At 40.7% G+C, this 16,075-nt stretch overlaps 2 protein-coding genes across 2 annotated transcripts in view; one reads left to right on the top strand and one right to left on the bottom strand.

Moving 5' to 3' along the window:
• Positions 1–16,075, bottom strand: part of MCF2L2 (MCF.2 cell line derived transforming sequence-like 2) — a 145,523-nt gene that overhangs the window by 76,412 nt on the left and 53,036 nt on the right. Inside the window, exons 14-15 of the mRNA XM_009903603.2 lie at positions 11,034–11,137; positions 7,618–7,706 (exon numbers count right to left, since the gene is read on the bottom strand). Of these exons, the coding sequence (XP_009901905.2) occupies positions 7,618–7,706; positions 11,034–11,137 (193 nt within the window). The remainder of the gene's footprint in view (positions 1–7,617; positions 7,707–11,033; positions 11,138–16,075) is intronic.
• Positions 2,361–3,609, top strand: B3GNT5 (UDP-GlcNAc:betaGal beta-1,3-N-acetylglucosaminyltransferase 5). The gene has a single exon (XM_009903550.2). The coding sequence runs from the start codon at positions 2,361–2,363 to the stop codon at positions 3,483–3,485; it is 1,125 nt and encodes a 374-aa protein (XP_009901852.2). The 3' UTR covers positions 3,486–3,609.

Here is a 16,075-nt window from a genome sequence, read left to right as displayed (position 1 = left end):
CCCAGCTAGGTGTCATCTGCCAACTTACTGATGATGGTCATAGGCCAGTTGACTAACTAGGCCAATTCCCTTTGGGTGGTGTGGGATTTTGTTGTTGTTGTTTCCCTGGCTTTGTAAACTTAACTGGGGGGATGTGTTGCTGTGGCATGTGCGCTAACTGGCCAACTTCACGCCGAGTACAGCTTTTTGAAAAACAACACAAGTAAATGTGTCAGAGGAAAACTAGAACACATCCTTGCTCTTGGGAGGTAGTGGGCAGGTTCAGACCCACTCCTCCAAAAGAAGCTATCAAATGTCTGGATTTCTGTGACGCTCCAGCTTGTTTGCATCTGAAACAAGAGTAAGCTTTGCAGTAGCGTCTACTGTAAAGTTGCTGAGTTTATAACTCTGAGATGCATTGTTTAACTTCATGTTTCTAAAATAAAAAGGGTTTAAAATGATACTATAAAAAGTGCTGGCTGGCTTTTATTCACCAGACTGCCCATACAGCTTTTCTGTTATGCACTATGATCTGCAAGCCTCAACTGCACCAATGCAGAGTTTCCATTTTGGGCAGTTGCCTTCCTGTGGCAGATAACTACACCCCAGAATTGCACCAGGTTTTCTTCTCTCTGTGTAGTCTGTTGCATTCTCATCGTGCTGTCTAGTTGCGAGAACTCTAATGTGTAAAAATATGTGGCATGTAACTTCTAATGCAATAGTGATAGCTTGTGTTCTCTTTCTTTAGGAGTTACATCTCCATGCAAGAAGTGCTTACCTAGTGGGGTGCCATTCCTTATGATTCTGGTCCTACAGATCTTGCCTGATAGAGCTCACTCTTGAGTTTTTAGGGGATAAACAAATAACTGCTACTTCAGGCTGCTTGTTGGAGACAGCTTTGGCTACAAGAATTGAATTCTTCAACCCACAGGGTGATGAGGCTGGACCTGGATGGCTTGCTGTGCTTTGAATTCTTTCCTTCACTAAAACCCGAGATGGTATCACTGAATGCAAGCTGTTTGGTCTGCACAGGCATAGCTGTAACACCAGGGTGCCTAACTGAAGAGTGTGGTTCTGTCTGGTGTAGCTTGCTGCATAACCTGTAGTTTGGGTTGCAAGCAGCTAAAAAGTGGAGGTCCTGATACATGAGATGTTTGGTAATGGGTGCTGCTTGAGCGTGATTGTACTAGTGGTACTCTTTGGGTGATCTCAGGTTGTCTGTGGAAGTCCAATGGCCTCTTCCCATTGAGTGCCTGCCTGTGGGGAGAGGCAGGAGAGTAGTGCTGCCCTGCCTGAGGGCGGGAAGGTGCTAGGTGAAGAGGCAGCTGAGGTGCTACTAGGGCTGGGTAAGGAAGGAACAGTGGGCAGGGAGATGACATAGAGGTGGTGCCTCCACTCTGGGTGGGAGGTGGTGGCCCTGTGAGGAGCCAGGGTTGGAGGGGACTGTGCTGAGGCCTAACCTGTCCCCCTGCCACGGCCTGCAGCCAGACTGGGGTGTGAGGGCTGACTTGCTGGATTCCTTGCCAGTCAGGTTCAGGCCTTCCTGGCAGCGAGCCAGGCAGGGCAGTAGTGGGAGGGGTGGCAGTGCAGAGCAGCTGCTGTGGCTGCGAGGGAGGAGAGGCCTGTCAGGGGCTCTGGTGGGTGGCAGGCTGGTGGCACTCCCACATCCGGCAGCAGGGGTAGGCCTCTGCTGGGTCTGGCTCTTCACTGGCTGCCCAAAGACAACTTGTGAACTCAATCATCTGCAGGGTGTAGTGCATCCCTCCTAGCTTAAAGAGTTTAAACAAAACACTGTCATCTGTTGGTTAATGGCAGTGGGCTTTTCCAAGAAAGAGTTTCCAGTGTCAGAACTGAAGCCTCGTGTCAGGGTCCCCATCTCCTTCACTAGCCTCCCTCAGGGTTGCTGTGGGCCAACCTCTAACTTGCTGCCAGGCTTTGGGAGGTGTGTAGGTGGGCAGTGATGGGGAGTGTCTGAGTAGTCAACTGATTTCTATGACCAAACCTAAAACCAGCTCACTAAAACGCTTCTCTCTCCTCTTAAAATTGGTAGGTATTCATCTTCATGAAGGAAAGAGATGCATGAGAAGATCTGATTTACAACTGTAGTTTTCACTTCAAGATGCCACAAAAGGAAAAGACTCTTCTGCAAGTCTCATCTTTCAAAACTGTCTACATTCTTTCCATCAAAGAAAAACATTTTTTGAGAAAGATGACTTGTGAAATCTATGAACAAAGCTGAATGAAAGGATACTGAATGAAAAACAACATGCCTTACAACGGACACTTATCTTGAAGTGGTGACACTGCTCTAAAACTAAAACACAGGCACTGTAAAAACACAGATCCTGAGCAAGCGTAAGGATTATAGAAACTGTATCAGAATGTTTGTTAGTCCCAGAAGAGTCAGAAAACGCCATTTTTTGCAGATATGTGCCACTTGCTTCATACTGTCTCTCATGTTTTTTTGGGAATCATTTGATAATCACATTATGAGCCATATGAAGTCCTATTCATACAGATACCTCATAAATAGCTACCATTTTGTGAATGACAGTCTGTCTATCAACAGAGAGAACTTGGACAGAATATCAAGCTACCAGTACTTGATCAACCATAGAGAGAAATGTCAGCAGCAGGATGTCCTTCTCCTGTTGTTTGTGAAGACTTCTCCTGAGAACCGTCATCGGAGGGATGCTATTAGACAAACTTGGGGTAATGAGAAGTATGTTCGTTTGCAACTCAATGCCAACATTAAAACTCTCTTTGCTTTAGGACGACCAACAGATAATCTTCTGCAAAGAGAACTTCAGCTGGAAGACCAGAAGTACAATGATTTGATTCAGCAAGACTTCTTGGATACTTTTCACAATCTTACTCTGAAATTGCTTTTGCAGTTTAGCTGGGTGAATGCCTACTGTCCTCATGCCAAGTTCATTATGTCTGCAGATGATGATATATTTATCCATATGCCAAACCTTGTTGCTTATCTTCAAAGCTTAGCACAAATGGGTGTTCAAGATCTCTGGATTGGTCGTGTCCATCGTGGATCCCCTCCCATAAGAGACAAGAGTAGCAAATACTATGTTCCGTATGAAATGTACCAGTGGCCCTCTTATCCTGACTACACAGCAGGAGCTGCATATGTAATATCAAGTGATGTAGCAGCTAAAGTTTACGAGGCATCACTGACTCTCAATACAAGTCTTTATATAGATGATGTTTTCATGGGTCTCTGTGCCAATAAAGTGGGGATTGTACCACAATATCACATATTTTTTTCTGGGGAAGGAAAGGCTCCATATCATCCCTGCATTTATAACAAAATGATGACATCTCATGGACACGTAGATGATCTTCACCAGCTCTGGAAGCAGGCTACAGATCCCAAAGTTAAAAAGTTTTCTTCAGGGATTTGGGGTAGAATGTACTGCAGACTAGTCAATATTGTGCTTCTCTGTAAACTGTACTATGAGGACACATACCCTTGTTCTGCTGCATTTTCTTAATACTTGAATATCTGCATTGAAGATCCACTGAGCCAAAACAGAGCAACAACCTTTTAGCTGTTTAATCAAAATGATATATAAACATGGAAAGAGGTGAAACTTAAATGTGAATAGTTGAGAAGGGGGATGGGGGAGGTGAGGAAAGCTGGTCCCAAATACTGGTCAGAAACTCTTACTGGAATAGCTCTCCTATTATATTCTGACTTTTTACATTGTAGCCTGTTCTTTTTGGGTTTTGTGTTTTTTTTTTTTACTATACAAGGGATGCAATTCTGGATGAAATTAACTATAGTGGACCTGACTTCTAGGCTTTGAAATGCTTGGTTAAATATCTGTTACTTTGGACTTGTCAGTAAGACTTTGTTTTGGTTGGTTTGTTTTTCTAAAGCTATGTGAACTAAGGCACATGATAGAAAAACAAAATGCTATATTACAATGGAGTAGACCTTTCAAAACATGAGGGAAATGGAACTTCTGACTTCATGAATGAGACTATTGTAGTAGTTTAAGGCAATGTAAACTGATAACAAATATTCAGTATTTCTCAGTGCTTTGTAGAAAGTAAGTCTGGACCTGCACCATTGACAAACAGCAAGTGCTAGAAGTGAAGACCTGCTACAATCTTCTCACAGCTCCCTAAATCTTTGAAGGAGGGGAATCAGTACTTGAGTGCCTTCTGACTTGGTTGTTCTAAGTAACAAAGGAGCTCCCTTTAAATCTGGAATGAACTTGAAAGGATAAAAGGCAAATACTGCTCATGTGACTGGTTTTGCTAATCTTTCTCTGCCTTTTGAAAACGCAAGTGGTATATTCAAGCACTCCAATCTTTAATAAGCTAAACGAGTTTTCTTCTAACAGTGCTTCTGCTTTCCAATATTCATGGTTCTAAAGATGAAAAGCAAGGAAAGGTTCCCAAGAATGTAACAGCTTTAAATCAGCTATGAGTAAAAGACTTGAAAAACCCCAAATTTCGTGCTTGTAGTAACAAAGAGGGTACTTTCTGCACGAAATTTGACTTCACATTGAAGGGGCAGGGAGATGTTGGTCCACAGAAACTCAGTACACAAATCAAAGTCACTAAAATATTTCTCCTGAAGTCTTATGCACAAGATTTAAAAAAAAAAAAAAAAAAATCATCAGGGTACCTGTTTCTACAAAACCCTGTGCCTTGAATATAGTTAAATGTTAATATCACCTACAGGAGGAAATCACCTGTGTGGTGTAAATCAGAATAGAACTAAGTGATGCTCAAACTCCAGCTGTGATGAGCTGTACTATGGTGCCATGTAAGTATCACAGAGAACCAAAGTTCTGGCTGTCTACAGTCTTTTGTCTATAGTTCACTCATGGTGTTTCCACAGGCTCTCAGGACAGATATTTTAGTTACCAATTACCAAACCTGTGACAGCTCTTCCTGGAGTGGACACAGCTCACACAAGGTATGGTCAGATGCTGCTTGTGAGCTGATGTGATGCTGGAACAAGTTCTAGGTCTTTGATTGTGTGGAGCAGTGAGATGATGCTTGATCTGTCTTCTGCCTTTACTGTAGAACAACTATACAGGACTTGGCAGTTTTAAGCTGCAAGCAGTGAACTTTGTTTAAATAATTGCTACTGCTCTGGGAGCTGTGCTGCAGATTGTAATGGTATGTGTTAGCATAGACAGAATCCAGGAGCGAGCTTGCTGACTGCTCTCTAAGCTGCCATTTCAGGTGGATGGTAGGTAGCTACTGGAATTAAGTGAAACATGTAATGTTTTCTAATTGGTTTTCCAGAAGGAAAAAGATAAGACCTGGACCTAAATCTTTGGTGTATAAAGAGCCCACAACTAACTTATCAGCACCATAAGGAGTAAAGAATGTAAGTGCTATACTTGAAGGACAAATTCAGTTCCACTTCTTGCCTGAACATACTGATTACCATTCTGAGGATGTGTGTGCCTTTTCTGAAAGAAACTAAGCATGGAACAACCCTTGATCTGTATGGCCTGTTGGCTTAGAGAGGAATAAACGCACATACAGAGAAAGCAGTATTCCATACTGAAGGAAAGCTGCTTCATCAGGTCTCTGACCTGTCATGAGCCATTTTAAATCAACAAGCTGCACAGCAAAAAATGCACTGCTCGAACAAGCCACCCTGTTCACTGTAGGGAAAGAGGGTCTTTCTGAGCAGTATGCAACCAAACTGTGCTATTAAGGCTGCAGTTTTCCCAGCAGACCTATGCATTGGGGTATGTCTTCACTCATACAAGCAAAGGTAAAGCAAGTTTTAAGTAGATTAAACTTCTATAGGGTAATGACCTAGCCGACATCTAAAACACTGTTTAAATGTAGTTTGCCATTATCTGGAAGTCACTTCTGACCGTTGAAATGCTTTTACAGGTGGCTTGATTTTTTTCTGTTTGGATTGTTTCTTAATCTTAAAAGGGCCTTCATGTCTGTAGTATGGATTTCTTTTTGCTGCAGTGAAACGAAGTTGCTTGTTGAATAAAAAGGAAAGCATGAAGGCACTCCTTTGGGGAAAAAATGGAGACGCTAGAAAACTTATTTCCTGGTTCTAAACAATGACTTCAGATTCATACACCTTCATATGGAACCTTTTTTTAAGAACAGTCTTGGTGCTCCAATGCAGGGCTGTCAGGTTTTACTTCTGCAAATAAAACTTATCAGCCTGAATGGTCACTCCTCATTAAGAGTTTGACATTGTTGCACAACCTATTTAATGCTAACATTGTTTTTACCTGTTTGGTTTGCATCAGTTTCCCTTTGATATTACTGATTTTTATACGAAGTATTCAGTATTTATTCTTAAACTTTGCTCTGTACCACAAAGATAATTGTTTTGTAAAATTTGTTCTGAATAAACAGACTTATTTCTTTTAAGAAAAACCAACACAAAATAACAGCAAAAGTAAAGCTCTCTTGTTGCCTTTTTATAACTGACAGGCTTTTAAGTGCCACTCTGAGTTCCCTCTTAGGAGAAGACTTCAAACTGCTTCTCTCCCTGCCTCCCCTCATGTCTTCCTTCCTTTCTGTTCTATATTGAACAAAACATTTTCTGGAACAAAAGGAAAAATTGGTGTTTTCAAGAAAGGAGACAGCTCAAACTTGTTTACCAAGCTGCTAGCTCCAAAGTTACGTAAATCTCAGATATTAGAAGCACAACCAATTCTAAATTTGGAGTTAATATTAACATGTTCTCTTTAGGCAATCATTCCTCAAGAGATGTGTATCTATCTGAACAAGTTCTATTTCAGATCACACTTTGCACCTTTTGAAAACTAGCTGATGGTTTGGAGACCAGTCAGAAGTATTTTTTCTGGGGTTTAATTAAGTTCAGATAGTAGTAAGTTGCATTTTTGTATGCCTCCACTTTGACTAGCATAATGCAGTGAGCTAGTGCTTTTGGAAATGGAGTCTGAAGCCAGGAAATTCTCTGTATATTTCAGAGAGGTAGAGGCGTAATATAAGTAATTTTTCTGAATTATACTGAAGAAGAGAACAAACAAACTAAGCTGGTGAGGACTGCAGAGTTTGGCTTGTTGCTGTGGGGTTTGTTGTGGGTTTGGGTTTTAATTGTTCCCTTTGGCCTAGAAGCAGTGCAGTTCAACTACATTATACTGGGTTTGCATGGTACTTTCATTTAATTTAACAGACTATTTGGTGGTTTAGAATACATCATTAATGTCTTTCTCAAGACTTTGCAGAAAGGGAGAAGAGATTGTCTTGCATTTAAAAACTCAGATGCTTCTCAGAGGCATGTAGCCAAATATTCATATCCTGAACACAAAGAGATGATCTTTAATGCTGCTTTTTTTTTGTTAATACATGCTAAGGCTTATTCTAATGACTTAAGTTTCTCATGTTATGTAACTAATACTTCAAGAGCAAAAAAAAAAAAAGAGAGGCAAGCAATCCACCCCCAGGCCCCTATCCAAAACAAACAATAAATCTTGTTATTTCAGATGATGGACTGTGTATAAATGCATGGCTGTCAGTATTTTGGTAACTTGATTTTATATAATTATTTATTAATCTTAGTGAACCTCAAAGAAGTTGTAGAAAATACACCATAAATGCAGTTCTTTGCAAGCTAAGAGCAAAAAGGTAAGTGGATTGTATGTGCAGCCTTACCTCCTCCTTGTTGACAAATTCTCATCACTTTCACTCATCACCAGGACTCTGCTAGATCCTCCTTGACTAGCTTCATGCATCACTTCAATCTGAAAAGGACACATTGAAAGAGGAAATACTTCATGGATGATGCTTTTATTTAAGGGATTTTAACTCTCTCAAAGAATAAAAATTATCCTACCCATTCTAGTAAGTCATTGAACAAGTTATATTTACTGAGTGCTAGATGTGCAGGTGGTAAATCAAAAACACTTCCTCGCTTTCCTGCTGCTTTGCTCAGTATTGGCAGGGGAGGTGTTCTTGACTCCAGGTATGCCTTTAGATTCTTCTCCCATAGAATGTGAATTAGCTCCTGGGGTAGGTAATTACAGGGATAATAGTCCCTTCCTTAGGTGCTAAAATGCTTTAGATTGGTGGGGTTTTTCCTGACCTGAACTCAACCCAGAGCCTTCCCATTGTCCGAGTTCTTTGTACTGCACCAGGCAGAGAAGTCTTGGGACTCTGCCTTGTGCCTCGTGGAGGTGGTGGTATTACATAAGACAGTGACTACCCTCAGCTACTGAGCAGAGCATACGTGTGCAAGGGCTGTCCCCAGACTGAAATGGACTGGGGCTTTTTACGTAATATTTTTATAAACATTAACCTACTTCCTTGCCTAGTCTTGTAGAGTTGGATCACTTCAAGTGTGCTCCAGGCAAGTTTTAAGCAGGCTTTTCCTCCTTTTGCCTGCAGCTTTTGGACTTCCACAAAGGCAGTCTCTTAACATTCATTAAAACAGCTGCTGAATTTGCAGTTAATTCAAGCCAGTATCTGAACTCCAGGAGAGTCTTCATGAGCACTTTGGCTTAATTAAAGGACTGGTTCTGGGGCAGGGGAAGCAGTGGCCTAACAATCCAGATAGCTAAATTGTATAGCCAGTTGGTGGGGGTAAAGCAATTTAGAAACTCCTCACCTGAACTATTATCAGAACAAATAAAATACAAATTCATAGCAACAATGGGAAGAAAGGGTGTGTGTGTGTGTGTGTAATTTGTGCTGTCATCTTGTAGCTTGAAAAATGAGTTGATGTCTTAATAAATCCCAGACCATTTTGCTTATACCTAAATGTGTGGGAGGAACTGGTTACCTGCATTACTGATGAGATTAAGACTAATTTCAGAGTCACTTTCTCTGAGTTTAGACAAAGATGAGACCAGTTTTATGTTCCTGCTGACAATTTTATTCTGTGCCTTTGTACCAGTACTTCTTGCAGAAGCTGTGGGCTGTCTTGACCCTTTCAGGAAAGGGACTGAGTTTGATTTTTGGGTTTCAGCTTTAGAGGGATAAAGGTCAAATACATTACTATGTCAGGAGTATGGATAATAGAAGAGTTGGGTTGAAGTAGCTCATGTTACATCAAAAGTTTTAAAACCAGAATTGTGCCAGGTAGACACCTGATGCATTTTTAGCTTATTGGTGCTGCATTACAACATTCCTATCACCCCTGACCAAAAAAAACCAACCAACCCAAAGACACCAAAACCACAACCCAAAGCACCTACTTCTGATCTGTGATGAATTTCTGCACTAGCAGGATTAAACCATTTAGGCCAAAGCAGCACAGCCATGTGTCACACTTAGTGGTGTAAGAATTTCTAATGCACGAGTTGTTTTCTGTGAATTACCCATTAATGCTTATTTTAAGAATCCCTTCAATAATCATGGTCTAAACTGGAAAATGCCCTGAGAGGTTTTTATCATCAAATCTCTTGTTACTGGTTACAGGGTCTGCTAGAGCTACATTTTAAAAAATCACCTTTAAAATAACTGAAGAACCTATGAAAAGAAAACAACCAAACAGAAAGAAACACACAACCCAAGCCACACTTTCTAGAGCAGGAGCTGATACAGCATCTTTCCCTGGTATGTAGGCTACCTTCGGTTGGGATATTTATTTCCCCTAGGGATGTACTGACAAAGCTTAGTCCCCTTCTGCTCTTCTGCCCCACAACTGCTGAACAGTGTGGAAGAGTGTTACTTGCCCTTTTTATCGCTCATGAGGCAGCCAAATCATGATCAGACCTCAGTCCCACACTGCCCAACTTCTTTTGCTGTTCTTTTTGAGTATTAGTGACTGTGATAGATTCAGGGCCCTCTATTTCTCTTCCTCCAAACATAGGTTAAATTGCATTTTCTACCATTCTAGTGCCACGCTGCCCTGAAGAACTAATAACGTGAATCTTAATGCAGGGATGAGGAAAGAAAATTACAGCAAAGGGGGTTTATTATTCAAAGGGTGCTGAGTACACAGTACTGTGTATGGTTTGTTTTCCATTTTATTTTTGGTGAATTTAACTGAGGCAAAGTTACGTAACAGTTGTGCACAGATCTTTCAGAACACCCCTTCAGTGGAGCTCCTCCCACCTCTCCCAGGCATATTTACACACTCTAAATGCAAACATTTTAAATAAGGCAAAGGAGGCATTACTTGAGGTGGGCAGGAAAAAAATATTGAAGTGGGGTGTCTCAGAGTGGCTGTTTCAACTAGCTTGGCAAGTGAGAAGTTTCAGGATGCAGCTGCAGTTCATCTTAGGAGATGTGCAGATAAAAGAAGTTTCTGGACCCTTCTGTTTCCAGGCTTAAAACACTCAAGGAAGGCCAAAAAGCTGTTTTGGGAGCTTGTTATCCCAGACCATCCCTAGAACTCGAACAAAAGATCCTCTGCAGGACTATTCAATGCCGTCACGTTTGGGATTAGGGAGAAAAGGATAAGGGTGTCCAAAGAGGCCTAAAGAGAATCTTGCTGCAGAAAAAATAATGCAACAAAGCTCATCATAAAAATGCAACAATTAAAATACATTCCCCTGAACCTTATTTGCCCAGGCAGCAACAGCTAACAGTAGGATTTGGCTTAGTTTTGGGGTTTTGGTGTTCTTTTGTTTGTTTTTCTGTGGGTTAGTTTCGTTTTTTCCCCAAGTATTAAATGTACAGTCCTTTTCTCTTTTATGTAGTAACTATCCTAAGAAAATAACTAAATGAGGAAAATTACCTCACTCGGTAAAACTCTGACCATAACACATCCTAACTTCAGAGGAGCTGGAATCACACTCCAATTTTAGAAGCAAAATAGTTCATATACCGTAAGAAAGTACAGGCACTTTGGATGCACTTTAATGTATTGTTGAACATTCCCTCCACATTTCCCCTTTTGTCTTTCAGAAGTGATTTCTACTTCAGCATAACTCAGTTTTCCACATACACAAACATCTTTTTCAACACATATAATTTTCACATTGCAATGTAAGTGTAAAAAAACCAAACACCAACATAAGTTACTTGGTTGGTTTTTTTTCTAAATGCCAAGTGTAAATATGTAAACCTATGCTTCTATTGTTCTCTCACAATATGGGATGTCCCAAAATCACAGGTACTCCTACCTTAATTCCACCTTTAGTCTTCTTAATGTTTTTCTTTTTTGATAACTCTACTTCAGAATTTGTCTTTGGAGGACAGGACATTTCTGTGGATCTCCTGTTGGTAGCTGAAGGAGTCAGAAAGAAAGTAATGTTAGAAAACGTGTCTCATCAGTGGTAACTGAGACCTGGCTTAGAGAACTGAATTGTGGCTGGAGTGGTGAGGGCCCAGTTGGCACAAGGGATGGGCTACATGGCTTGGTGCTCTGCTGTGTCTCGCATTGGCACGCACAGCTCTGTGCTGTAATGACTGCTGTGGTTTGGCTTCCTCCCTGGAAACCTTCTTTAGCATGGCACAGGTAAAGATCAGCCAGCTGTGTCAACAATTATCAAATTGTCACCTGCTCAGGCATTGTTACTTGTGTGGAGAAAGAAAATTCAGGGTCTGCTAGTGGTTTGTTAATGTCAGTTATGAAGGGTTGTTCCCTGTAAAGTTTCCTCACATGAACAAATCTCAAGAGTAAGCATACAAATGTTCAACAAGGCACTGTGGCTGTGCATATAATGACAGTGAACCTGAGAAAATTGTTTCAGAGTATGCTCTGTCATGCCAGGTTTGTTGGGCTTTGCAAGGCTCTTGAAACCACAGCTGATGGTGAGTTGGCTATAGCTACTACAATACGATCCTTAGCAACTTAATCACTTCTCCTGAGACTGTTGTCCAAAGACAAGGTTTAGAATAAGCTGTGAGAAGGGGAGTCATCCATCTGGCTTGAGTAGAAAAATCAGTTTGGATGTCTGTTTTAAATTAATAATTAGTTCACAGTGCATGTTAGTTAAGTATAAGGGAAACAGCACTGTCCTTTTTCTTAGTTGCTGAATTGATGCAAGCAGCCATGCATGTCATGGTAAAAGCCAGTATGAATACTAGTTGAAATGATCAAAGAATACTGATAGCCTCTCATGTCAGGCAACAAATAAAATTATTGCAATTCTGAGACAGATCCTTTTCAGTTTTATTCTGGGAAAACTTTCTAACTGAACACAAACTCTCAACAAATAAAAAGCTTCAAGTGTTTTCAAATGCATGCTGTAATATTCTGCTTAAAATGGTTTCACCAAGTTCAATGTTCTGAGATAGATGGCACAGTCACAAAAGGCCCAAGTGCAGATACTCCTCACTACAGCAAATTATGCAGGTCGGTTTACTGGCTTAGTCTTGTCTTCATCAGTAGGACTTATTTCAGAAGCAATAAGGCAGATAGAAGATAATAAAGCAAATCCAACCCCTTATATTTTGGGGGGTGAATTTGATTCAGATTGACATAGCAAACTGTTCCCTTCCAATCTGACCCAGAATTGAAGCAATCTGTTTTCAGTTATGCTCCAGAATATTACTGAGTTATTGACAGGCCAGTATTCAGAGACTGCTGCATGTCACTACATTTAAGTAGCTTCTGGAGTAATTTAGAAAGAAACAGCCCAAATACCTGTCAATTATTATTGCACTAATTACTATGGAACTGCAAATCTCTTATAAAGGAAACTCCCTTCTAAAATTCAGTACAGGTGGCTGTTTCAAGGTCATTACTGTAGTGTACTGCTGAGGAAGCTGAAAGGTATAATGTTGAACTACCTCCTGACAGAACAAAGGCACAGTAAGAAAGGAAAATTAAAAACAAACTTGGGTCTCTATGGTTTCAAGGTTGTTTTCATCCTATTGTGGATAATGAGTAATGCAGATTTCATTTTGGGTTCATTAATATTTCAAATTGCTACCTTTAATGCAAACATTATTAAAGGGCATTGTATGCAGAACTAAGCTTTTTATTGCAAGGGTATTTGCAGTTAAGCGCAGTTTGGGTCTCTCACTTGCATTCACCACTGTGCTTTTCCTAGGGGGCTTTAGTACTGCTTAGTGGTTGCATGATACCTATGGGATTACCATTTTACTATCTAGCCTACAGCAAATGGTAATGTGGACTGTACTGTGCCTAAAGCTGCTAGGAGAAAACAGATTCATGTTCTCAGTGTTACTTTGCAGTCTCTCCACCACTCCAGGGCTGAAATGAATTCAGTGAGGACAACCTGCTGTGCTGCTTGTGGGAAAGGCTGTGGTTTCACCCATTTCCCCACCCTGCTTCTGCATGGTAGGGTCCAAGCACTCTCTCTGGTGTTCACCTCTCACAAGAGGCACAAACAAGGCACAAACAGACGTGTATACAGCTTCCCAGGTGCTTGGAGAATTGGTCCATCTGGGTAACTGACCTCAAGTGTGCCTCCAGTTGCTTGTGCTAGAGTAAATGTAACTCATTAGCTAGCAGGAGACACAGACTCTAGTCAAGGGTTGTGAGCACTTGTAAAACTCTCAAATTCCCTGTCACTTAAGCACCATTCTTTACATTCAAGTCTTTTGTGAATTTCCTAACCAAATGCTTCACCATATGTTTTTTGCAGGAGAGTTTGTGCATTCTCCCTAATCACCTGCAGCCGAGCCGAAGTCCTTTGGCAAGAGCAGGCATGGAAACAACTAGTCTGCTAAACTATTTACTGGGGCTTCCAGCTCATGCTGTCCCACAGAAACATGAGTTTGAAGATAATTAATGACATATTATTGTTTTTGAATGCTAGTGATGACAAAACACCATACTGAGGCAGTTAAAGAAACACCAGAACATCCAAGGTTTATCATTTAATGGCTTAATACAGAAAGTTTTTCCATTTGTAGACAATAGAATGTATACTTTGCTCTAGCAAAATTGCTGTCAACCCCCTTTGAAATCTCTCTCTGTAAGAAGTGCAGAGCAAGGCCCCTTGATGTAGAATATTATTCCACAAGGAGACACACTACTTGGTTTCCTCACACTTGCCAAAGTGTAAGAGCAGCCCTACAGCCACAAAACTGAAAGCATCTTTTCCTTTTTACTATTTCATTTATAGAAACATCTTGAACTACAGATACTAGTGGTCTTCCCAAGCCATTAATGAAAATCACATGCACCATCTTTTCTGAGTCAGCTAATCTCTGCAGCCTCACTATTCCTGCACACATCCCCAGACTCTTGCAAGACATTCTTCTTTTATCCTCTATCCAGATGTTATTGGTTAGTGAGTGTTATGCACAAGTGACTGAGAGGAATGCTGGAGTGGATCCAATGAGCAGTCATACACATTCAACTAAGATGGAACCAGTTTAAATTTTATTATTTAAAGAACTGAAAAGGCTGTGTTCCCTCATATGAATTTCATGTTCCAAGCTGGCCTTCTAAAATGCTTGTAGGGTGACTCATGGATTTTGTATGTGCGACGCGTTTAATGAGCTCACAGAAATCTTGTCATCTCCCCTCCTGTATTTCACATTTATGTTGCACACAAAGAAATCCCTAGGTGAATATTTCATAGCATTTGGAAGACAAGAGATGCCAGAAGCAAAGCTACACGTGCAACCCTAATTTTGCCCCTCTGCTGCTAAGGCACATTGGTCCACTCCCATCTAAGAATCTTTGCCTTGTTCGGTTCACAGACTCAAACCCACTTAATTAATGAGCAGTTATTTGTTATTTTGGTTTATCTGTATTTCTCAAGGGGGCTCAAAGCCTTCTGTGTAGGCTGTTTCAATCCCTGCTCTGAAAATAATTAGAGTAATATTTACAATTCGTGTGTTCCATAAATATTTACTGAGCTGTTTTCACAACGCTTCTCAGACCATCAGGCTGCTATCAACCACAATGAGATCTCTGAGTTCAACAGATAAAGATCAAAAAAGGAGATACAACTTAGGAAGACCAGCTTGACATTTCTAGAACTGACTTTTTAGGTCACCGAGTATGATGCATCACTTTGCATGTTCAAGACTTCATGCCCTGCCCAGTAATTCTGATTTCAGTCTTTCACTGCTCTTTCAATGTAGATTTCTTCATTTAGTTGCATAAGGTATTAAGAGCAACCCCCCAAAACTGCACTATGTTGAATCACATTGACACCCACATGGGTTTTTAACATGGTTGAACCTTTACGCCTGCAGCACCAGTTTCTCTTTCCCATGTTAGCCAAGAGTAAAAAGAGCAGTAAGTAGTCACAGATTCAAGGTTGACTCCAGAACAGTTGAAATCCATTTGAACTGGGTCTGGTGCTCCCTTTCCTCCCAACTCCTGGCCACATACTTCTGTCTCCTTTTTTGTCAGCACTGCTGTTGAAGGAACTGGAGGAGGAGGAGGAGGCTGAACTAGCCAAAACAAAACAAAAAATCCCACATAGGGACAGATTTCAGTTCCCTCCTCTGTTCCTATTAATTATTAATTATGTGACCATAAGTATTGAGAGAAAACAAAATCACTAACACACTGCTGTGACACACGAAAAAAAAGAGAGGAGAAAGGGAGCCTGTGCCATTAGAAGGGCTTAAGCTGCTGCAAGGTCATAATGTAAGGAAACAAGAAGTGTAGGGGATAAGAAACATTTTGTCTCCTGCTTCCAAAGATTTCTGCTGTCAGCAAAGGAATGAGACTATAGGAGCCAAACTGTGGCAAGTTCATAAATAATGAATATGTATGAAGTGAGATTCCCTTCCTCAAGTGCTTACAATTCTACAAAATGCAGACAGTTTAGGAAGGCACAAATCTGTTTTATACTGCTATGTTGCAGCTCTCACCACAGAGGTAACTAGAGCAAGATAATTTTCCTAGTCTTGTTCACTGAGAGGGCCAAATAATTTTTTACTGAAAATTTCCAAGGCTGTCAGGCTGAGGACAAGAGCCTTTCAGGACTTTAAATTTCAAAGTATTAAGAGTTTGGGAGAATTACAAGCAAATTAAGATAGATAATTGCTAACTAGAGTCATCCCTAATAGTTTATATTGCTTGACAATATTTTAAAGTCATTTATTATACAAGAGTCACCAGAGGGTTTTCTGCCTTTGCTGGGTGGATCTGAGAATAATATTTAAGCACACATCCACAGCTAAAACGTGCAGCAAGTCCATCTCCCATAGATTCTTGAGTATCACAATAATTCCAGTAGTAGCTTCTCAGTGTTGAACAGGCCTGCCCCTACAAAATGTGCAAGTT

This window comes from Dryobates pubescens, chromosome 13 (genome assembly GCF_014839835.1).
Source record: "Dryobates pubescens isolate bDryPub1 chromosome 13, bDryPub1.pri, whole genome shotgun sequence".
NCBI lineage: Eukaryota > Metazoa > Chordata > Aves > Piciformes > Picidae > Dryobates > Dryobates pubescens.
Note: the sequence above shows the minus strand (reverse complement) of the source record. Positions and strands in the feature narration are given on the sequence as shown.

Excerpts from the sequence above, each read along its gene's own strand:
- B3GNT5 (XM_009903550.2), top strand. The coding sequence starts at position 2,361 with ATGTTTGTTAGTCCCAGAAGAGTCAGAAAACGCCATTTTTTGCAGATA.